Source organism: Zingiber officinale, chromosome 7B (assembly GCF_018446385.1).
Source record: "Zingiber officinale cultivar Zhangliang chromosome 7B, Zo_v1.1, whole genome shotgun sequence".
Lineage (NCBI taxonomy): Eukaryota > Viridiplantae > Streptophyta > Magnoliopsida > Zingiberales > Zingiberaceae > Zingiber > Zingiber officinale.
Window position 1 is genome coordinate 66,279,785 of NC_055999.1, and position 23,516 is coordinate 66,303,300.

The window sequence follows — 23,516 nt, forward strand, 5'->3', positions numbered from 1 at the left end:
TGGGAGAGCATCACGGTGTGCGGTCGTCCAGCTTCGTTCATTGCTTCCGGTCGGATGCAGGTGCGTTCCCACAGACGGTGCCAAATTGATCCTGTCTGAATCGCTAAACCAGCGAATGCTGGGCACGTGGTGCTCTCCTAGTTGATGACGTGGTTCCCCTGCTGACCGTGTGGAGCTCCGGCGAACCTGCAAAGAAGTCGGGCCGGGAAGGGGTTCCCGGCGACGACCCTCCGACGCTCAAGTCAGGCAAGCAAGCAGCAAAAAAGTGGTTTCGAATATGAGAGTCACTCTACCTCCGGCGAAGTCTGTGAGCTCTTATATAGAGCTGGAGGAAGCTCATGCACACCAATCGAGATGTACACGTGTACTATGGCCATACCCGGGTATGGCGTGTCAGGTGACCTTGCTTGACATCATACTGCTACAGTTCGACCACCTTTCTGATGGGACATGAGGACATTCTGTCCTAGGCCTTCGTACATAACATGTCCTTCGACCATACTTCCTGTCAGAGGATGTTCCCTTGCTTCATGTTTATGGTGAACGTCCTGCCGATCGGCAATCCCATTCTACCCAGCCAGACTTAAATGCTAGTCTGCTCGGGAGAATCTTATTCGTGTGCTCGGCTACGCCTATTCAGCCTGATTGATTTATGCATTGGCCGAGCGGACCTCCATGTTGGCTCGGCGTCCTTGTTTATCATGAGCGTCGGAAACCCGACCCCTCGTCGGGTCTATGCTTCTGCTTATGCCCTTGGGCCGTTCCGCCCCTACTGCCCGGTCGGTCGCCCTTCCCCAATCGGCCTCTAGCCTTGGTATTCACATGGTGTTGACTTCTCTACGAAAATAAAAGGGGGGGGGCCCACCTTATCACCGGATCAATCGGCTTTCCATCAATCATCAGAGGAGTGTATCCTTTAAGTATGGTGAACCAAATTTCGATGTCAGACTTGAGGTAGTATTCCATTTTGCTCTTCCAATAGCTGAAGTTCTCCTCTTTGAACAATGGAGGGCGGACGGTGTTGTACCCTTCTTAGTAGGAGTTTGAAATATTTGCTATCAAAGAATAAAAAAGAAGAAAATTTCAAAGACTCTCATCCTGCAATTAGTAGTGTGGGATAAAGGAAAAAAAAATTACTTGAGAATTAAAGAAAAGACTTTTAAAGAAAAAGAAAAAGTTTTTAAAATTGCTCGAAAAACGGTTAAGTAATTTCAAAGCTACCAAGCTCTGATACCATTGAAGGATCAAAAGATGCGATAGAGGAGGGGTGAATATCGCAAGTTAAAAACTTTTCTTTTAATATCGATTCGTAAAATGAAATCAAAGTGGTAGCGGAAAAAGCAAAACAAAAATAATATAGATGATACAAGTTGGTTACTTGGTTCGGAGCTTTCGTCGACTCCTACTCCAAAACCTGCCATCCTTGATCGCATCGTTGGGCAATCCACTATGATTCTTCCAAAATCTTCGGAAAGAAGCAATACGTACAAATGCAAGTTGAAGATAGTAACAAACTACTATCTTCTTTCAAGTTAAATACAATGTAAGCTTAAATAAATATACTGACAAGAATAGAAGATGAAGCTCGGCGGCACTTCTCGATGGAGTAGATTGCTTGAAGATGAGACTCAGAGTAGTAGTACGAATAGCAGCTTTGCATAGAGATGAACTCAAAATAGATACTCTGCCTCGGACCTCGAGCTCCCCTTTTATAAGCATCATTCGGTCGACTGATAAACCCATCGATCGACTGATCAGTTCATTGGACCGAACTTCCTATCAGTCGACTGATCACACTCCCTGCCTTCTTTGCTGAGATCTGATTTTTGCACATTTAATGAGCTTTAATGGTTTGGTCAACCGATCACCTTGTTCTGTTGACCGAACAATGCACTTTCCATGTTCGTCGAAATTCTTCATTAATACGCCTTTAATACGATAATCATTCAGTCAACTAATTCCTGTGTTCAGACGACCGATCAAGCTGGCTTCCATCTCTTCTTCTGATCTATCTTATCTATGTCATGCCTGTATGGTTCGGTCGATCGATCAATCACTTTACCAAACTCTGCTTCGACTGATCTCTGGTCTGAATCAACTTGGTTTGGTCAACTGATCTTAGTGTTCGGTCGACTGATAAACTTTGGTTCCTGCAAAATAGAGTTAGAACGAAAGCTCTTGCAAAACAGAGTTACTACAGTAATATATAATAGTAAGATGCATGAGTAGTAATAGACAGTAAGATTGTATCGATCTCAACTTGGAAACCTTCTCAATTTCTTCAATTGGATCAACGACCTAGAGTTTGTTCCTTCTCAAAACACGCCCTCATTATCGCTCTTCTCCAATTGCTTACCTCAACCTACATGCCAAATATTGGTCCTCCATACTTGTTTGGACTTTGCCGCTTAGCATCGGATCGACCCACCATGACTTTCCCTCAATCTTCGGTCCTCCAAACTTATCGAGCTTCCCTGCCAAGTGTTGGGTCCTCTCGACCCACTTGGACTTTCTGCCTGGCTTCCACAATCTACTAAGTCTTTTTTGTCTAGCCGCGACTAGGGCTTTCCCGGTTGAGTAAACAACTTGCACACTTAGTCAACTTATTAGATCACAACAAGACTTAACTTAAACCTTTGACAACATTAAAACTCAGGTTTGATTCTGGTGCACCCTACACCAATACTCCAGACCGTCTGGACTTTTGCTCAACATCCAAGACCTTGGGACTTTCTACTTGACGTCCGATCCGGACCCGTCCAGTCTTTCGCCTGATGTTCGCGACCCATCTAGTGTCCGTGACCCTAGGATTTCGTCTGACGTCCTCGACCTACCAAGACTTTGCCCAATCTCACAGACCATGACTTTGTTGTCTAGCTGCAATTAGGACTTTCCACCTGTCTAATATCCACTAGGACTTCTTTGTCTAATCTCAACTAGGACTTTTCTGCACACTAAGTTAACATTGTTAGAACAACAATAATACTTAACTTAGAATACTTTATCATTATCAAAACTCATGTTCAATTATCTTGTGCTCTCTGCACTAACATATTTATGACACTCATATAACGATCCATAAAATATTCTCATAGCGGGTTAATTCAGTACATATTCTCTACTATATACTCATGTAATAATTTGATATCTTGTATCCATGACTTGTGAGATTAAGTCATCAGTCGACTTACATGCTAGTCTCAACGTATTAATATTGTTCTTGTATATTAATGTTTGAGTAGGAATAGTTAAGAGTAACGTTATATAGATATATCTACATCATCTCACTATCAATCTAAAAAATTTATTTGTTGTAAGTTAGAACCTACTACCCTAAAATATTATTACACTTATTCAATTGGCACAGATCTGAAGTAAATATAATAATCATAAATATTATCTTTTACTAATAAAATATGATACAATAAGTCTCTTGTCAATCATCTCATAATTGACTCTTAGGGCTGATACTAACATAAATTTAATAATTCTTTTCATAGTTTAAGGAACTCTAATTCATCATGGCATCTAAAAGGACATCCTTAAGTTACAACTCATAATAAACCTTCGATTGTTATCTTTAGACGATGCAACCTATTGTTTACAATTTCTTCCATAGATTGAGCATTCATCACTTTTTTAATATTTTACTTTGGTTTCATCAAATCCTAAGTACATTTAACACATACATTATGCGATGAAGATAATGAACCAACATGAATAAGAAACGCATATTTCTCTCCGTTATTACTTCTCTTCCAACCGTTAAACCCTTCAGAAATAAGTGCAAAACGAGTCAATAAATTACTTACATTCTCAAAAAGAAAACATGAAAAATAATATGCTTGGTCCTTTGAAGATGAATATTATAGCTTTTCAATTTTTATTCTTAGATACTGAGCTAGTTTGGTTGATAAGACCCTGTTTTGATATATACTCTTCTAATCTCATTCTGCTCATTAATAGGATATTCATAAATCAATTTTCATAATCTTGAATCTTATTTAATAGAACAAATATTAAATTCTTCCTCTCTTTGTTTTGTTAGCCTAGATATAGAAGGAGATTGTAAATTGGAAGTAGAGGATCCAACTGTTGGTGTAAGAAGTATAACACATGCGATTGATTATCAGTTTTAGATTGATTATCATCTCTTTTCCTAAAAAAATTATAGTAATATTTTTGAATTTTTATTTAAAGATTGTTGATGTTCCATTTATAATCTAAGGACAAAAAAACAAGTACAAATTAATTATTTTTAACCTAAGAAAAAAATAACTCCCAATCAATTATAACAAACTTAATCATATTATTCATATTATAATAAACTCAAATACAATAATAAATTAATTTATAATATCATAATAAACATTCTCAAATATTAGAATCATAAATTTTTCAGATAATTTAAAACAATTAAATAATTTTTTAAAAAAAATCATAACTAAAAATTAAAATTACTTATTATTTACCACTTGAGATAAGAGAAGTCGATTGGCATGTGTTTTTTTTACAAAATCTGAAAATTAGATACATTTTTCAAAAATTTCACAACTTTCCATAAATCCTTTCGTCAATTGTCATTGTTTGTTTTCTTAGAAGATCTTGCTTTCTAAAGACGTCCACCTACAGTTGGATCTAGGAGTGAGTATTCGGTCAAAATTGAATCGACCGAATTGAATAAATTGAAAATCGAATTTCTTTTTAACCAATTGAACCAACCAAATTTCCCTATGAAACTGAACCGACCGAACCGATAAAATATCGGTTAATTCGGTTTTCGACCGAATTAACCGAATTTAAAAATCCTATTTGGTTTTACCTTTAAAAATAAAGATTTTATTTAATTAATTATATTTTAAAATAAAAATTAATTAAAATAATATTCTTATTCGGTTTATTCGGTTTAACCGAATTACAAAATTCAAAATCGAAATCAAACCGAATTAATATAAAATCGAACCGAATTTTTAAAAAAAAATCAAAAATCGAATTAATCGAATCGAATTTCTAAATTCGATTGATTCGATTCGGTTAATTTGATTTTTCTAAATTTTTGCTCACTCCTGATTGGACCTCTGTCCTGCGTAACAGACCTTGCTATGAATAGACCTCTTCATCTAGTCTACTTAAATAAAATGGCTAAATGTTTTTTTAAAAAGGCCCCTACAGATTAAAATATACAAAACACGCCCTCGGTCGCCTCGAAATGGCCGCGGGCTTAAATAAAACGCGGGCGTGGAGGCGACGGAGCCAGCCAGCCAGCCCGGCCTCCGCGCCGTGACTCGCGCTGCCCTGCTCGCACTTTCCCCGACACTCGCCCGCGGCCACCGAGCCAGCCCAAGATCCCACTCCGACTCCCGCCTGTCTCTCCAGTCCCCCGGCGGCACGCCCACCTCCTCCTCGCGTGCTGTCCACGAAACCCAACCTCGTGCACGGTCTCCATGCATTGCCCACCACCCGTTCGACCTATTCCCTCACCCCCATTATTATTAGGGTAATGCTAAATGGCCAGAATCTGGCCAGCTAGAATCAATACATGTAAGTGTACACATGGGTATTTTGGTAATATCATCTGTGTACATTAATTACATGCATGTACATGCATGCATTCTAATTGGAGCATACAAAATTCTAGCTGGCCAGATTCTGGCCAACAAGAATTACCGTTATTATTATACTATAACTTGGCAGTTGGCACTTCCATGGATCTTCCTGCTATTTAGCAAGCAGTAGCCCTGATCCCAGCTATCCACATCGCCATTATTGAGACAAAAACAAAAAGGGCACCCTAAGCTACTCCCCCTTCCTATATATTCACAGTGCAGCCCTTCAGTTTCCTTTTCCAGTTTCCTAGCCTGGCAGCCATGTCTTCTGTTGCTCTACACTTCTTTGCTCTTCTTTTAACTCTATCCCTTCTTCCTCCATGCCAAGCTCGAACCACTCTGTACAAGCCCGGTGCATGTGTATGTGTGTATATCTCATTGTGCATGAATTCGTCATTCAATCTCATTGTGCATACTTACATATATATCATGTGTTTTCAGAGTGTCAGGGCGGAACGAGAGGCGATGGCCGGGGCATATCGAATTCGAGGAGTCGACTTGGCTGGTGAAAAGACTGACCATGCTTCACGGCGCCGGTTGAGGGATCGAGTGCTGAAGGAGCACCCGAGGTTCGATTTGGATTATGCCGGACCGAAGACACACACGCCAGCTCATAACTGATCGAGACATGTATCGCGATGAGTTTTTCAGTTTTTAGAATTTCTCTGTTTGCATTTTGTTCGCGGCAAGCAGTTGCTTAGAATTGATCAACTTTCTTTCTCATTGGGTGTAAAGTACAAGATTATACTAATGAAATGAGAACTCCTCAGATTTTCTTTCAAATATCTCATTAATTATTTGTTAGTTGACTAAATAGTCAAAGATTGACTTAGACAATGTGCTATAATTCTTTTGGCTTTCCTCTCAAGGAAAAGAATTGAATGTGCATGCATGGAAGGCACGGATAATAAGAAGGAGATGGAATTTGACCAATTTATTGTCATGTCTTCCAAAGATGTCCCCTCTTGATCCAATAAAACTAGTATTAATAATTTAATAATGTTTAGATATTTAGGCCAGTAAGAAATAAATTAATGCAGCAAAGTAAAAAGACAAACATCTCATTCTCAAATCCAATGGAGTTGTCTAATGGTGTGTTGACCAATATGGTTGAGATCATAAACTTCATCCTTTTGATCATTCTAAACATTTTGACAATAAATGAAAGATTTAAAAATATTTTAGATGCGAGCATTCTGTTAAAAGCAATACCAAACTAACTAAACTTATTTTTGATAAATTGAACTAACTAAATTTTACTATTAAAATGAAATAAATTGAACTAATATCAAATTAATTAATTCGATTGAATTAACCCATTTTTTTAACAGCCGACTAATAATGCATGATCAATCGACTGCTGTTACAGTCAAGTCAATCCTATTTATTAGTGATTTGCATAGATTCAAATATAACCGCTCACAATATAGCCATTCGATTTAATCAAATTTGAAAAATTATAATCACAACCGAACTAAATAATCTAAATAATTGAGATTTACAAAAAAAAAAGATTTCTGAATTAATTAATTCAATTATTTGGATTTAATCCAGATTTTACTCACCCCTAAAGCACGACTACCAAGCCAAATGAATTGAATGGATAAATGAAAGTTTGTGGTACCATTCTGTGAACCAAACCAAATATTAACACAGCTGTTAAGGCATGAGATCTTAAACATTAAAGCATAATATTAAGCAACTTTCTAGTGTACATTTTAACAGTTAATTGTCCTCTTCGACTAACAACCACTCAATTACAGTAGTGCACCATAAGAACTACTATAAATAAAAGTGATAGCCAAACAATTCAAAGACACTTAGTGTGACAATTCAAAGAAAAGTTGGCTAAAGTCATTCACATTTGCGCCACACAGCTTTCAGGAAGAACATCAACACCACTCCTTTGATGTTAAATATTTTGTGTTTGATTCACTAAGCAGTGACGCCAGGATCATTGATGACACCCAAGAAATCATCTTTGATAGTGCCGATGCAGAACTGCAATTTTGGAAGAGACAGATGCAGCCAAGAAATCAGAATCTGGATGTAAAATGCTAGCAAGATAACTTCGCATTTAGAGACGAATATTGTTTGAATCAAAGAATTTACGAAGCTGCAACACAAGTAAGGTTCGTCCTAATGCCCCCCTCCAAGAAGTTCCTAGTCTACCCGCAAAAATAAGCTAACGTTTCTAATTTAGTACATTAAGTTGGATTGTAGCGAATGTTCAACTACTGAATAGGAATCTCATTCAGTGGATAATAATGATACTATTATGGAAATGCAAAGAAAGACATACAATTTCTGTGGCATCCACACGAGTACCAATGATCTTTAGCCGCACTTCACTGTCTTTCTGAATTTTGACCTGAAACACATGAGGATGTTAAACCAGTTCATGAAGCAGAGAAAATCATATCATATCTGTGTACCATAATAGAGAGCTATTAACTGTGCCAAGAAAGGTTTGCTTAGCTCTGAAACTATAAACAGTTCGACTTCTTGAATTTCTTACATGGCGCAATGGTTTTAATACCTAACCATGTAAGAAATTCGGAAGCATACCTAGTCTACTTTTCTGATTCAGAGAATTTGGTGATATTTGATTGTAATTATCAAATTGATAGAAGCATAAAAAAGGGAATTCAACACATGCATAAAATTTCAGAGAACAAGTGTTTGCATTGAAGCATTCTTTCTTTGTTTCATTGAATTTTCAAGGAAAGCAACTTAGAGTTGAGTCTACATTGATGGACATATTCTGAAACGAGTTTTAAAGAAGCTTTGATTGCACGATTAAAAATGGCATGCTCCATTACAGTTAGCAAAAGAGAAAAGGATAAGGGACAAACTGCAAATGGTTCAAGACCTAAAAGTTATGAATATAACCCTAAACAAAGAACAATCTGTTTACATGAGCCTCTAAAAGTTGATATCTCACTGGAAACATCTATTCGGAGGGACCGAAAAATAGAATTGCCGTTATTCATCTGTGAAATGTATGGCAATAAATTTTAATATAGGCCAATCAAAGCATTTATGGAACTAATCAAACATTAGAAATGCCAATAAATTTTGATGTAGAATCTAAGACAAGGGGTATTATGCCACAAATTTTGAACAGAGGAAAGAGTTGAAGGAAACATACCGATCCATCAGAAGTTGTGTAGTTTGGCATATCTCCAGATTGGAACTCCATATCGTCAGGAATCAACTAAAAATTTAAGAAACAACTGGTCAACCCAAAACATCCAGCAAGTAACATAAAAAACATATTTTTATTGAAGAACAGGTAAACTACTAAGAAATCATTTCTTACCCTTAAATTGTAAATAAAAAAGAAAGTGCAGATAGTAAACATCTTCGAAAATATACCCTGCAACTACAGAAATTAATATATGAATATTCTTGATTATACTCACATGATTTGATACGAAGATCTGCACAGGACCTGCTTCAGCAAAGAAGCCCATCTGCAGGCAGTTCCACAAAGAAAAAGCATACTATCATCAGCAAAATTAATCACAAAAAGCTAGGCACCAAATTCTTTTTATAAGAAATTTAAATAATGGATTACATAAAGGATATTCAATTCCAAACATCCAGCTTAGAGAATTGATTAAAATAAAAAGAGAATAAATTTTCTAGAAGAACAGGGAACAGTATCAGCATTTCAAATATGATATCTCAAATATTAAACAGTTACTACCATAATTCATACACCAAGAAGTAACAATAACCTTCTGTTTCTTCATAAAAAAGGAAATATGGACACACCTTATTGACCATGGTGACCACGGCCTCGAGGATCTCACCCTTGAAGGGGCGAAAGACAACTGCCTGATACTTAACAGGAAAGGTCACGAAGCCAGTTCCTTCACGGATGAGTCCCTTCCCTATATCCTCTACTCCTGTAATGGCCACCACAAATCCATGGCGTCCACTACATCACCCACGAAAAGCCATCAAAACATTTCCACAATAAGAAATATTTCCATCTTTCACAAAAAGAAAGAGTGAGTAGTTCAATATGTGAACCTGCATGTGCCCTCTACGTCCTTCATGAGCTTGGCAACAAGCTTGTCGCGGAGGTGGGGACCAAAGTGGCGTGGGTGAAGTTGCATGTTCCGCTCAAGTGTTATGTGAAAAAACATTCTTCACGTTATCTCTTTCCCTTGATTCTCTGTGATGATTAGGAAGAATAAATATCAGAAAAGGGAAGAGAAATCCTCTCTGATGGTTTCTGAAGAAAATAATTAGGGCAATAACTATCAAGCCCGAAAGTCAATCTACCCAAGGATAAATATTGCCTGAATGTATGCAACTTTATTAAAAACTATATATGTCCACGGTATCAGAGCATAATGGAACAAAATTTGAAACTTGAGGGAAAGTATAAGCTATTGTTAGTAGAAATAGCTAGTAAGCATACGGTAGTATGAATGCAAATAAGATATATGATACGTATCACAATGATATAACAATACAAACACAAAAGTCAATTCAATCTTAGATGAACTCATCTAACTCTGATCAAAGAATTAAACATCAACGTAACACATTGTCACCAAAAGCACTTGCTGTGCTATAATAGTTTGTTGGTAATCCTAGCATAAGTTATCAAGGAAACATTAAGTTACTAGCTCACTGGTTGCAACTCAATGTATCCATGTTATATCGTGTTAGCATATCACCCACTCAAATGCATCAATCCACTCAATTACCACCATAACTCACTACACATCAACACAACAATACACAAGAATGCCACCATTTATGTCAACAAGTAGATTGAAACATAGGCATAACGGTGTCCCTTCACACTGTCACTACAAAGAGTTATATAGCGCTTGCTCATGCAGGTTTAAAACTACAGCGGCTCAAATGTACTTCATCTAACAATACACACTCATCGGTGACCAATCTATCATATGGTGCTCGCTAGCGTGTTGGCAAGTTACATTTTGAGACAATATAATCACAATTCCAAAAATCTAAATAACACATAGCCCCTTCATGTAATCACATGTGTATAAATAGCCATACCACACCATGTATAAGCATCAAATACATACAAACATTGATAGTAAAATTAATGAGCTTGCAATCACTCTATGTAAGCTATAACACAATCTCAATTTGATAATTAATTTTTAAATGCGAGCATGCAAAGTTACTTTGCGTATAAGCATGAACAAAAAAAACCTCCTCCACACGGCCAACTACAGCTTCCTAATATACCTCCTCACAGATGGTTGTGAGGCCGACCGTGTGGGGCCGCTGGGATGGCAGATTCCACCAATTTTGCTACCATGAACAAAAAAAAAAACTTCTCCCACCCTCTAACCACCCGACGGTCTGATCCCATGATTTTCATCCCTTCACATAACTTGGAAACAGGATGTGAGGGGCGCTTGACATTAGTCAGTAAATATACAAAAACTAACACTCAAATCAAACCGATCAACTACCAGTATTCATCCGATAGAATCACCGACATGAGTCCTGACCACTAAACTGAGGTCTAGCTTAGTCTTCTGATTACACCAACTATACACATCTTAAGCACAACTAGAAGAGTTCGTACAAGAAGCAATCAGCACAAAGGAGATATGCAATCCCTGCACAAGCATAGCCATGATTTCATCTAAATATCAATGATAGATGCCGAAGATCTCTGTGAATCGGACAAGATCTCACCCAATCAAATGTGGAGATCTTATCTCAGTATGAGAATTGAGACCATACAATAAGAGGGGAAGAAAGGGGGCGGTGAGAGGGAGAGGGGAGGAAGAACAGAGGAGAAACTCCGAACCATGGTTCGTCAGAACGGACGTGGAACGCCCGGACGAACGGGAACGGCAAGAGCCGTGCGAAATTTCCAATAGATAACTTTGGATTTTTTTTTTTTACCAGGTTTGTCACGCGAATTATCACGGCAGCGTTTTCTCCCGCGACAGCTCACAACAGAGGAAGCGTCTTCTCCGGCGACAGCTCACGGCGGCGGTGGCTTCTTCTCCGTTGACAGCTCACGGCAGTGGCCGAAGAAGCGGTTTGGTGGCTATGGCAGAGACGACGAGCGGGCGATGAGAGGAAGGCGGCGTAGGAATAAAGCTTAGGGGGAATTGATTGAAACCCTAGGTTAATTAGCCAATAAATTCCCGAGACTTAATTAAAGTTTAACAGAATTATCCTCTAAAAATATTATATAAATTTATTTTTAAATTCTAAAAAATATTAAATAAATTTTATATATTTAAATTTATTTTTTTTACCTATCATTAACTAATTATTATTATTATTAATCAAATTATTAATATTATTATTAATGATAATTTAATTACTAAATTCATTTTAATAAAAAAATTTAATGATTAAATTCTATTTTTTTTATAAATATGCACGGTGACAGTTCCGTGAAATGATATTGAAACTGGACTGATAGAGCCCACTATTATCGCGACCATTCTACCAAACTAGACTCTGAACTCACCAAGCAACAACTTCCTTCTACGCGAGGCGTGGCCACTTGGGGAGGCTACGACCAGCTACGAGGGAGACATGAGAGAAATAAGTAATTAGAGCATCCACACTGAGAAAACTTTGACGTGGCCATGGAGAGAAACTCCCTCTCAATCGTTGAATCTCTCGGAGAGTTCCTTCGTTGTCACATCCACTTCACATCAAAAGAAAAAAACCTCACATATCTTTCCACTATCAAAAAAACCTCTCAACAACTCTTTCGTATGTCCCTATATATATATATATATATATATCCTAATTAAAAAAATATCTCTAATATTATATTTAAATAAAAAAACCTTATTTTAATTTTAAAAAAAAAACGCTCCTTGCTAAATGGGGATGGGAGGGCGCTTCTTCCGTACTGCCAAGGAGCTCCGAAAGAGCGGTTACATGATCACGAAGCCATTCACTTGGTTTTTTTATTAATTTTTTTTCTATTTAAAATAATAGAATATAAAAATAATTTAAAAAAAATTGTGAATGTTAAATTTTATTTTTTAGTCATTATTTAACTTTTAATTTTTATTTAAAAAATTATTTATAAATATATTCTTTAGTACGAATGGTTCGCAGATCAAACAGAGAGTCCGATCGGACTGATCGGCCAATTGAGTAAATCAGTCGAATGGGCAAAGCAGCAGATCCGGTCGAGTAGAACAGCCAACCAGGTGATGCAGCCGAGCGGGCTTAGAAGCTGAGTAGTCCAAGAGGCCGAGCGAGTGAGCGACCTAGCAATAGAGCGGCCGAGTGAATATTTGGTTGGTTGACCAGAAAAATTGAGAGGCCAAGTGAACAAGTGGTTGGGCGTGCGTGCGGTCAAACAAGTGAAGCAGACAAGTGGATGAATAAGCTGAGTGACCTAATGTCCCGGGAGGTTGACGGGTCGAGCAGTGGAGACTACAGAACACCGAGTCTTTGGATGAGAGGAGAAGAGCGATCGGGCGGACTAAAGGGTCGAGCGGGCAAATAGTAGAGTGGCCGACCGGGTAGATCGGCCGAGCGACAAGGCTGGCAAAATGATCAAGTCACCGATCAGATCGAGTGGTCGACTAGGCAGAGCAGCAGAATGCATAATGGCCGAGCGGGCGTAACGACCGAGCTGGTGAAGAGACCGAGCAAGTGAGCGACCGAGCGAGTATTCAGTCGACCAGGTAGAAAGGTCGAGCGGGCGAATGGACCGAGACCCGCGATGGTCACAGTTTCCTTAAAACAGATTCGTCCACCGCCGGTTGTGCTTCGAGATTTACTCGGATCATCTGTTTTTTATGATACAATGGTTAACCGTGATTCCCACCAAGTACTGCTAGTCACGCGAACTGAGTGATACCTGACTGCTATTACGGGTACTCTGCCGAGCAAGAGTTACACGATAGAGGAGGAGGGAACGGAGGTAGAGAGTTGCGCTTCTTTTCTGTGTGTGTAACCTTTTTTTGCTAATGATCACAACCTCTTTATATAGGAGAACAGACCAATGGGGGGCATCAATGATCGTTACTCGTCAAGCTGAGAAACACTAATGTTTCACTCGGCCACCGTTTAAATTCTACATTAATTTTAATTTAATACATCTGTTACATACTTAAATAAGCAGCAAAAAGATTTATGTGCCAAAATACTGGTTGTTCTACTTGGGCAAACTTTGCCCCGACCGGTTCGGCATTCGGTATGCGCAAGTCATGCTCGCACATGAATTAACATAGTTCAATACAATCCGAGTCCTAGATTTTCACCCTTTGCGCGCCCACATGTGAGAGAGAGTTTTTTCCCATGCATTTGTTCATATCATCAATGCATGTGAATTAGTATAAACTAACTAATATGCCTTGAAACTCCTAATGTAGGACTAAAGTCTCATTCACAATGGAGTGCTTCTTTCCTCTTCTGTCTCTTTTCTATTCATATATTTCCAACAGAAGGCAATTGAATCGGGATTATGAAGTTAGACATGATCATCTTTTCAATGATTACTTTTATGATAAGCTAGTATATCTTGATGATATATTTCGATGTCGATTCTGAATGCAAAGAGGGTTATTCCTTCGTATAGTTGATGTCTTGAAAAATCATTCAGAATATTTTCAATGGAAGGTCAATGTAACGGAAAAAAAAAGTTTGTCGCTACTTCAGAAAGACACAGCGGCTATCCTCCAATTGGTGTATGGAGTTCCTACTGATCATTGCGATGAATACCTATGAATCGCTAAAACAATTGTCATTCAATGTTTATTCAACTTTTGTCGATGTGTAATTGGAGTGTTAGGCGCTCAATATTTGAGAAGACCTAATGTTGTTGATATCCAATACTTACTTGAAATGCATGAGCAGAGACACAACTTCCCTGGTATGTTGGATAGTTTTGATTGTATGCATTGGCAATGTAACATTGGCCTGTCGCTTGAAAAGACCACTTTACTCCGGGAGATCATGACGTCCCAATAATTGTGCTTGAAGTAGTCGCATCTGCGGACTTATGTATATGACATGCTTTTTTTTTGGATTGCGGGGTCGCGTAATGATATTAACGTGCTTAACGAATCACCTTTATTCAACAACGTTTTACAAGGAAATGCACCCGAGATTAATTTTATGGTTAACAATACACAATATATAAAAAGGATACTATCTGACTGATGGGATCTATCTAGAATGAGTTACTTTCGTCATGAGTTTTTCATGCCCCCAGGATCTCAATAGAAAAATGTTTAAGGAATGATAAGTGGCTGCGAGAAAGTATGTCGAGCGGACATTTGGGGTGCTACAATCTCAATGGGTAATGATCAAAGGTCCATGATATTTTGGTATAAGAATAATTTGAAGGACATGATGTATATATGTATTATTTTACACAACATAATTATTGAGAATGAGGGAGATACAGTAGTCAAATTGATTGGATAATTAAGGAGATTCTCCATCACAAATATTTTAATGTTCCACCCAAGAATATCAAGAATACATTCAGAGAAATTATGAGTTATGTGATAATCAACTACATAATCAATTTCGAGCCGATTTGGTTGAACGTATATGGGCACGCTATGATTGTAATTTGTGAAAAAATAATTTATTAATTATGATATATTTAATTATGTTATATTATATTTAATTATATTGTGTTATATTTAAATAATTTATAAGAAAGTGTAGATCTATAAAAGAGTTGTTGAATTTTTTTTTTTTTTTATAATGCAGACATGTGTAACATGACATAGAAGTGATAATGAATAAGCTTTCTTCTTTTATTACTATATTTTATGGATAATTAATTTGATCCTAAAATCTAATGTTTAATTCGTATTACTAGTTTGTCGAAGGGTTAGTTGCAATATAAATAATATTAAAGTATGATTAATATTCAACATTGCAATATCATTGAATTATTAGTTATTTGATAAATACAATTTAATTACTATCTGATCATTAATATTAATTAAAATAAGGTAGCGTTCAATTATTGTAAATATTAGTAATTTGTTTATTTATTTTTCTCACATTTAAAAATAAATAATAACCTATGATTTAATATTTTAAAAAAAATACTTGTGACTATTTATTTAAATAAAAAATAATTTAGAAAACGTCCTTTATTTTTATTATCATTGAAATAGTACTCATTTAAAAAAATATATATTAAAGAAAAATCTTGTACTAAAAAATATTCTTGTTCGATGTTTTATAGATATTTTAGATAAAATTACTCTAACATATTCAAAATTATTAAATAAAAAAAAAAAACTCAAATGCACGGAACTCCCGTCATATGAAATTCTAAAAAAGATCCATTCAAAATTATTAAATAATTATAACTAAAATTGTTCGCTTTAATTTGAACATAATTGATTGAATACTATTAGAATAATTTTGATCCAAACTATTACAATCAAATAAAAGATTTATTTACGATTAGATTTCAAATCTTATTACGTAACTATTTGAAATCTTTTTAACTAACTACACAAACATAAAAGTTTCTACTGCTTAATGCTTACATTTCTTTCAGAATCAGAGACAAGTTTGGCATTGTTTAGGTGCAGGAAGATTCTCGCATTTGCATTTCGATGATCATTGAGCTCTCAAGAGCTTCGGTCGCCACATGAACCATCTACCTTCGTCGACTTTTGAACTGCTAACTTGCCTCTTCAAATCCTTTCGCTCGCTTTCTTCTCTACAATATTGTACCTTGTGCCCTGGATTCGAGTCGAATGGATGAGTTCCAATCTCCATGCCGCGCACAATCCTCTCGACCATCTCTAACACCTCGCTCATCTTCGGCCTTAGCTTTGAGCTTCGCGCTAGGCATTTGTTCGCAATGGAAGCTAATTCCATCGCTTGTTCTAAAGAGTATTCCGCCTGTATCCTTGGATCCACGATCGTGTGAAATTTTTTCACATCGGCTGTGTATGGCTTCAGCCACTCTAGCAGGTTCTGCTCTTTCTTCGGACGGTTTTGGTCCATCGGTTTCCGACCAGTAATCAGCTCGTACAGGACGATGCCATAGGCCCAGATGTCACTCTTGGCGGTAAGGCGCCCGGTCTGGATGTACTCTGGAGCTGCATACCCCATTGTTCCGATAACCTGTTAAAAAATCTAATTGTAAATTCAAACTTTGGCAACAGACCAAATCTAAATTGCCAAATCGGGTGCGATAATACAAAGATCATGCTTCAGCATTGATAGTTAGGAATTCGGTAAACCGTTCATAGATATTTATACAAACAAGAGTTTACTAACAGTAAAAAAAACTGCGATTGAGTTTCAATACAAACTTCATGATGACAATGATGATGTTGATTGAGTTATCAAAATAGTTACAATGATTCGAAAAGTAAGATTTAGCTATCAGAATTATAAGTATATGAAAAAATTTATATGTATGTGCTCAAACTCAGCTTCGAAGAAGTGCCCCGAGATCAACTAAAATAATCACATTGAAATTTAACAAGGCGTATAATATATAAAAATGTTAAGGTATCTTAAGTAACTTCCGAGTGTGCATACCACTGTTGAAACATGACCTGACTCGTCGATGGGTCCTTCTCTGGCCAAACCAAAATCAGACAGCTTTGCATTCCAGTGATCATCCAAAAGAATATTTGATGTTTTTAAGTCGCGAAAAATAATCTGTATACGCAAAAAATTGGGTCTCTATATACAATATTAATATGCAATGCAAACTACTAATTGTATCACGATAACCACGGTATCAAGTCACAGAAATCCAAAGGAATGAGGAGAAAATGAGAACCTGAAATTCTCCCTCTTCGTGCAGATATGTCAAGCCACGAGCAGTATCGAGTGCTATTCCAAGTCTTGTAGGCCATGATAGAGTTGTAGCAAAGCGAACTGATAAGTGATCTTCTACACTCCTATTAGGCATATATTCATATACAAGAAGTCTTTGGATTCCCCTTTCATCATTTTCAGCACAACATCCAATTAACTTTACGAGATTTGGATGCTCAGCCACCCCAAGAACATCCACTTCTGTTATCCATTCCTTGTGTCCCTGAAAGGCAAATAGGGTAGACTTCAGCTTGGACGAAAATGAGTTTACTTAATCCAAATCTAACAAGACAGAAAGAGGAAGATGCTAATACATACGGAAGCTCTTCTCCGACTTGGATTTGACTACATCGGTAGGTGTGTACATCGACATCAACAAGTTGTTATTAATTTCAGGCAGGTACACAAAATATTTCAAGATCACAGGGGAATGATCTATGTGTTATAATCATCCTCTAAAGAAACTCTTTCTCATGAAACTTACCACAATAGAATTTCAGTTATGAAACACAAATCGTAAAACTACATAAATACTATTGATAAAGAGTTTATGACAGTTCACTTTTACACCAAATGAACCACCAGGCCCTTTGATTCATCCTTGTTATGATCAATACAAATATTTCATTTTGATGCCAAAATAGTTACTTGTATCCACAGTGGTGCTGTTAGTGTAGCTTTGCAGTATAGACAAGCAAATGCTAACGCATTCATTGGAATTTGAAAGTGTCTTGCAACAGTAAACAAAGAAAGAAGAAGAAATGATTTACCTGAAGGCCTCCGCGGTTCAATCTTTTGATGGCAACATCAAAGCTGGTGCTTGGATCTTTAGGACTGTGGATTGTGCCTCTATAAACACATCCAAACCCACCTTCCCCGATCATCAGTGCACGGCTAAAGTTATTTGTGGCATTTTTCAGCTCTTTAAAGGTGAATACTTTGAGATTGTTTGGCCTGTGTGATAGGCTAGGGAACCGGGAACTTCGTCCAGAGAAAGCAAACATGTCGAGCAAAGTATTGGAATCGGATTCACATCTTCTCCTATCACGATCTGAAGATCTAGTGCTATTCGACCTAGTGGATCTTGACTTCCTTGACCATGATGGTGACTTCTCTCCATTAGAGAAATGAAAGCAGTTCATCTAAAAGAACCAAATTTCTGTTATGAATTTCAGGGGATAAATTCTCATATCTACAAGAAAGAAGCTTTTGTAGTAACAATTCTAGAATCAAATAAAACACAAACAGTCTCCATTGCTTAACTAGTAGATCACAAACCTAAATTTTTTCCTCTAAAACTCAGAGTTCACTAATATTTCTGTGGTCAGTTCATCAACTATGATATGTCATGCAGTAGACAATCAACACACTACTGTATGATTCTTAGGCAGGTGAACACACTCAACACACAATCAAATAAGCAATCATTAAAAAAAAGCAGATGATCTTTGAGAATCTATTCAGTAAAAAATTCTCAAATCTGACCTTCATTCAACTAGAACACCTTTCTTTTCAAAAAACAACCTTGGACACCAAGACTTGATCTTTCCACAAGGAAAGGGCGCGGCGTGGGCAGAAATTGAACAAATCGCAAATACAGCACTCAAGCAGGAGAAAAAAGCAGTGAGATAAGCAACAGCCTACCGAAATATTTGATCCTTGTAAAGGGCGACGAAATGTTGCTCCGGGACAGAATGGGAGAAGGAAAAAGGAGGAAAGTGGAAGGCGATTTGGAAGAAGTCAAGGCGCGGTGGCTCCACCGTGGAGGGATGAAAGCCTCACCTGTGGCTTTCTCTTTCGGAGGGGGAGGTGCGAGGGCGTTGTGGAAGTTGAGACGACGACGACGTCGATAAGATCGATGGAGCCACCAGCCATGGCGACAGCAGGCGACAAGGTTGCTTTTTGGCATGATTCGGGTAACGGAGCGCCGGGATCCGCTACAAGAGGGGGTTGTTTTAAATATGGCATATATCACACGCCCAGACAAAACAAAAAGGTAAATATAACGGTTTGTCGTGATCTGCTTGGTTTGGTGGGTAGAGAGAAGCGGCGATTTGTTTTATATAACGGATTTGTGTAGATTTAGCCACTTTTGTTATAGGAGATGATTTTATTTTTATTAAATATAAATTTATTTTTATTTAGAGTGATAATTCAAAAGTTAAAAAGTCATTTAATAAAAATATTATTGCGTAGGGTCAGATATTTGAGTTCCTTGGACGTGTAGAGAAATTTAATGCGGAGATTATATGTCAACTTCACTTTTCCATTGTGGTCCCTAATATAATTAGTAAAATGTTTTGTGCTTTCACATTTAGGTTCTCCAAAGTCAAAATCAATGAAGTGGAAGGTTAAACTTCTTTGTAAAGCCGCATTAATTAAGTGGATTATTTTGCAAGATTTGAAGAACTTTAAGTGTGAGGCACTAAGATAGCCAAGTAGGCTTTTACTAGCTCGCGCCCTCCACTACAAGTCAATCACTAAATTAAAGATTTTTTTTTAAGGAAGATATTCAAATATTCTAATCCGATTAATTCACTGATTTAATTTTAAGGAAGTTTTTTTTATTGATTATTAGAATAAATTAAAAAGTACAAATGGATTTAATGGACAATCCAACATTTTGAACCCTCTAAAACTTGTCTAGAACTCACTGCAAGTCTTTGTGTTCCTCAAGCTCCTCGTTAAGGAACTTCTAAATCAAATTAACTAGGCCCCAGGGCGTAGCACAGACGGTGGGCGCATGGTATCTCTGGCGTAATGGTCAGGGGTCGATTCTCAGGAAGTGACGACCTGGGGTTTACCCCGCCATGCCTAGGGGGGCCGCTAAGGTAGCGGATCTACCTTTTCTAAATCAAATTAACTAGGATTTAAAAGAGAGATTAGATCGATTCTCCGTTTACTTGAAAGCGCGAGCGGATAAAAGAAAGGAAAAAAAATTAGAAGAAAAAGAACATTGGAGCTGATGGTCGTGATTAGTGACCTAGACACGAAATTCATCTCGACTCTTACGCAATCCACTGATTCTGACTCTGAATACGTTCTCTGTGGCGATGACTAAAACTTCATTCACAAGGACGACGACGACGACAAAAGACTCAAAACACACACTTATATTCTTCATAAACACCAAACTTATTCCTAATTGGTGCCTCCACTTCCACTGCCCTGGCCACCTCCTTCGTCTCCATAGGGAGGGAGCTGGCCTGTGGCGCCTCCATAGCTGTTTCCGCCGCCTCCACCGAACTGATCTCTGGGTATATTGTGATGGTTCTCGATGCTGTTTCCTGAGTAGCCGAGTGTTGCCTTGAGTACCTTCTTCACCTCCCTTGCCTCAGCTGCAGCCATGACTACCACCACCGCTGTTAGAGCCACAGCCAAGAGAAGAGACCTTGCCTTCATGCTTAACTCGACCCTCCTTCCTGCACGCAGCACACAAGCTAGGTAGTATTTAAAACACAAGGAGGTAGTTCAGCAGTTGGTTGAGTAATTAGCTTGGAACTAGTTACAAGTTTCAGCCTTTTTTTATAGAGAAGACACTCAGCTATCAGGAAGACAACCGCATCAAAACCGTAAGAAATGCACCGCAGGCTAACATTCTCGTATATATATATATATATATATATATATATATATATATATATATATATATATGAGAAATGCTTCCTGATCGGTCTGTAGACCGATCAGATCATTTCTGATCAGTCTACAGATCGATCAGGAATTTCCCTGATCGGTCAGGAGGTTCCCTGACCGATCAGGAGGTTCCCTGATCGGTCCAGAGACCGATCAGGAAGACAACCGCATCAAAACCGCAAGAAATGCACCGCAGGCTAGCATTTCTCATATATATATATATATATATATATATATATATATATAAAATGGCAATTATAATTTTGAGATGGTTAAAGTTACGGTTGGAAAGTATATTCAGCATAGACAATGTCTTTTGTAGGTTTATATAGTTGTTATCGTCAAAATTTGTAGGGTAATACACATGACAGGGTTGGTCTAGAGTCATAGGTCCCCTCCGATGTTTAAATCATGAGTGATAATTTTGTTTGAAGGTAATTCGTTGAGAACGTGACTTTGCTTTGCTGTTGACAAAAGGAAGATTCCGTGTTGTCTTGCATAATACAGAGAGCGTTAGTGTCGAGTCAGGGAAAGGGTCCTCGACGTTGGTCCTTTGACGCTCAAGTCAGTAATCGAGTTATATGAGAAGAAAAATGGTGGAAGAAAACTATAGCAATGAGCATGTAGGATTATAAAGCATTTGCATATCTCCGTCTGTAAATGGGGATCCCTTTTAATAGTATCACTATTGTATTTATACAAGCATTCCAAAGCACTCCTAAGAAAGGACATGTCAAAAGTGACTCTGATACATTTTTTAAAATGAGCTAGCAAATTTATGTGATTTAACAGGTTGGAAGTTTCGAAAGTATGATTTGTTTGCAAGATATCTTCTGTCATTCATGGCACAAACTTCTAAAAGAGAGTACGAAGTTGTTGGGCCATAAGGCCCATAATGGGCTGATCGGCTATCACTCAGGAGGATCACCCGCTTGACCTTACAGAACGTGATGAGCGACTCAGTCTTCACTCAGCCTTTTCATTTGCATCAAGGGTGTGATATGCCCAATCAATTTATAAGTCTGATTGACTGATAGGAAGGCCTAGTTAGCCGGGTTATAACTGTTTATTGCACCCTAAGACCCGATTGGCCATCCAAGGTCCAATCGGCCGTTCGAGGGCCGATCGTCCATATGACTCGTTCAAGTGTGTCTCTGTCTCGATTGGTGACTCTGAAGGTTGATGATTTATTGATTTTGATTATCTCATCAGTCGATCTTTTCAGCCTTGATCTACCTTTGGAGAGGTTTATCTTTATCACTGTATCAAGTGCTCAAAGTAAAAGGTATAAGATGAATCGATTGTATACATGCTGAAGAGATATTATTATCGTGTGGTATCACAATGATAATACTCAGTATCCTTTTACGTACGTAATATAACAATAACAACAATAATTAAATCTTATTCCATTATATCAAGATCGATTAGTTTTATGAATTCTCCTATACTTAATTGTTGTATTATGTCATAATATGCCGTGCATGACTATGATATAAGAGACATTATTTATGATGATAGTTTCAAATGGTAACTCTAACACCTTAAAACTACAATTATCCTTTAAGAAAAAGTAGAATAGAATATATAAATGATACAACACAAGTTACAATCATTCCATATCGAGAGGTAAAAAAAAAGATAATTTTATGATGAATCGAGGGGTGAAGCAAAATTTTCCACTTGGATTTTGTGATGGATTGGGGGTGTCCACCACATTAGAGACAAGGTTGAGTGGATGGGATCATATTCCCTCAAATGAATTAGGTGCACAAGAATTTAGTGATGTGAAATGTCACTCCAAAATCTTTCTTTAAAGGCAAATTGGTGGTCTTTTCCATTATTTCTGATTTTCTTTAATGATCACAATTTTATTTTTAAAAAAAAACTGAATTCTCAATACTGAAAAACAATTTTTATAACCCTCTCAATCTTTTTCAGTGTGCCATTTTTGTTTCACCTGTGGATTGATCTACTTGCTGATTGCAGCAGTGATAGATAGTGGTTAAGTGGATGTGCTTATCATTAGCCAAATCCAATTAGGTTTAAGTCATTTTAGCATAAGTATTTGCACATTAGTGAGTGGGCTGCTTCCTTTCCTTTTTGTAAAGTGACTTTTCTTTTACTTAGATTGTGGGAGAATGATTCTTCGGTAACTTACCGAACCATAGTTGGATTCCGGCTAAGTGGCACTTAAAATGACTTTGAAAAAGTATTTCTAATTATTCATATAGTTAAATAAATATCATTTTTTTTTTAAAAAGGTATTAAAATAGTACTATAAAATACTATTTTATCCTCGACTCTTGAAGTAACTTAGTCAAAAAAAAAAAAAAAAAAAAAAAACTTTGAAATGATGTAATTTTAATTAAAACTATTTCTAAGGTGCAATATACAAAGTATTTTAGATATTAATTTTTTAAAATAATATTCCAGAAAGTACTGTTAAAGATTATCAAATAT

The 23,516-nt window shown here is 37.2% G+C and overlaps 2 protein-coding genes across 4 annotated transcripts; both read right to left on the reverse strand.

Annotated features, from left to right (window-relative positions):
* Positions 1-7,273: 7,273 nt before the first annotated feature.
* LOC122005927 (DNA-directed RNA polymerase II subunit RPB7) lies at positions 7,274-11,747 on the reverse strand. The gene is made up of 7 exons (XM_042561176.1): positions 11,523-11,747; positions 9,648-9,792; positions 9,387-9,552; positions 9,032-9,082; positions 8,758-8,823; positions 7,909-7,977; positions 7,274-7,607 (listed from the first exon to the last, which is right to left on the reverse strand). Exons 2-7 carry the CDS (start codon positions 9,761-9,763, stop codon positions 7,542-7,544), a joined length of 534 nt encoding a protein of 177 aa, XP_042417110.1. The 5' UTR covers positions 9,764-9,792; positions 11,523-11,747; the 3' UTR covers positions 7,274-7,541.
* A 4,207-nt stretch (positions 11,748-15,954) lies between these two features.
* On the reverse strand, positions 15,955-19,353 carry LOC122005929 (serine/threonine-protein kinase PCRK1-like). Of its 3 annotated transcripts, none has more exons than XM_042561178.1 (5): positions 19,062-19,353; positions 18,188-18,559; positions 17,380-17,640; positions 17,133-17,255; positions 15,955-16,709 (listed from the first exon to the last, which is right to left on the reverse strand). In XM_042561178.1, the coding sequence occupies exons 2-5, from the start codon at positions 18,557-18,559 to the stop codon at positions 16,197-16,199; spliced, it is 1,269 nt and encodes a 422-aa protein (XP_042417112.1). In that variant the 5' UTR covers positions 19,062-19,353; the 3' UTR covers positions 15,955-16,196. The 3 variants fall into 3 exon arrangements, with proteins under 3 accessions (XP_042417112.1, XP_042417111.1, XP_042417113.1); XM_042561177.1 differs by lacking the exon at positions 19,062-19,353 and adding an exon at positions 18,903-19,052; XM_042561179.1 differs by lacking the exons at positions 17,133-17,255; positions 19,062-19,353 and adding an exon at positions 18,903-19,052.
* Between the last annotated feature and the right edge of the window lie 4,163 nt (positions 19,354-23,516).

Excerpts from the sequence above, each read along its gene's own strand:
- LOC122005927 (XM_042561176.1), bottom strand. The coding sequence starts at position 9,763 with ATGTTTTTTCACATAACACTTGAGCGGAACATGCAACTTCACCCACGC. Across the intron at positions 8,824-9,031 it reads AGATCTTCGTATCAAATCAT|TTGATTCCTGACGATATGGA; the intron begins GTGAGTATAATC and ends TTAAATTTTTAG. Across the intron at positions 7,608-7,908 it reads GTGTGGATGCCACAGAAATT|TTCTGCATCGGCACTATCAA; the intron begins GTATGTCTTTCT and ends CCAAAATTGCAG.
- LOC122005929 (XM_042561177.1), bottom strand. Across the intron at positions 17,641-18,187 it reads TGAACCGCGGAGGCCTTCAG|GGACACAAGGAATGGATAAC; the intron begins GTAAATCATTTC and ends TTTGCCTTTCAG. Across the intron at positions 17,256-17,379 it reads ACGAAGAGGGAGAATTTCAG|ATTATTTTTCGCGACTTAAA; the intron begins GTTCTCATTTTC and ends TTGCGTATACAG.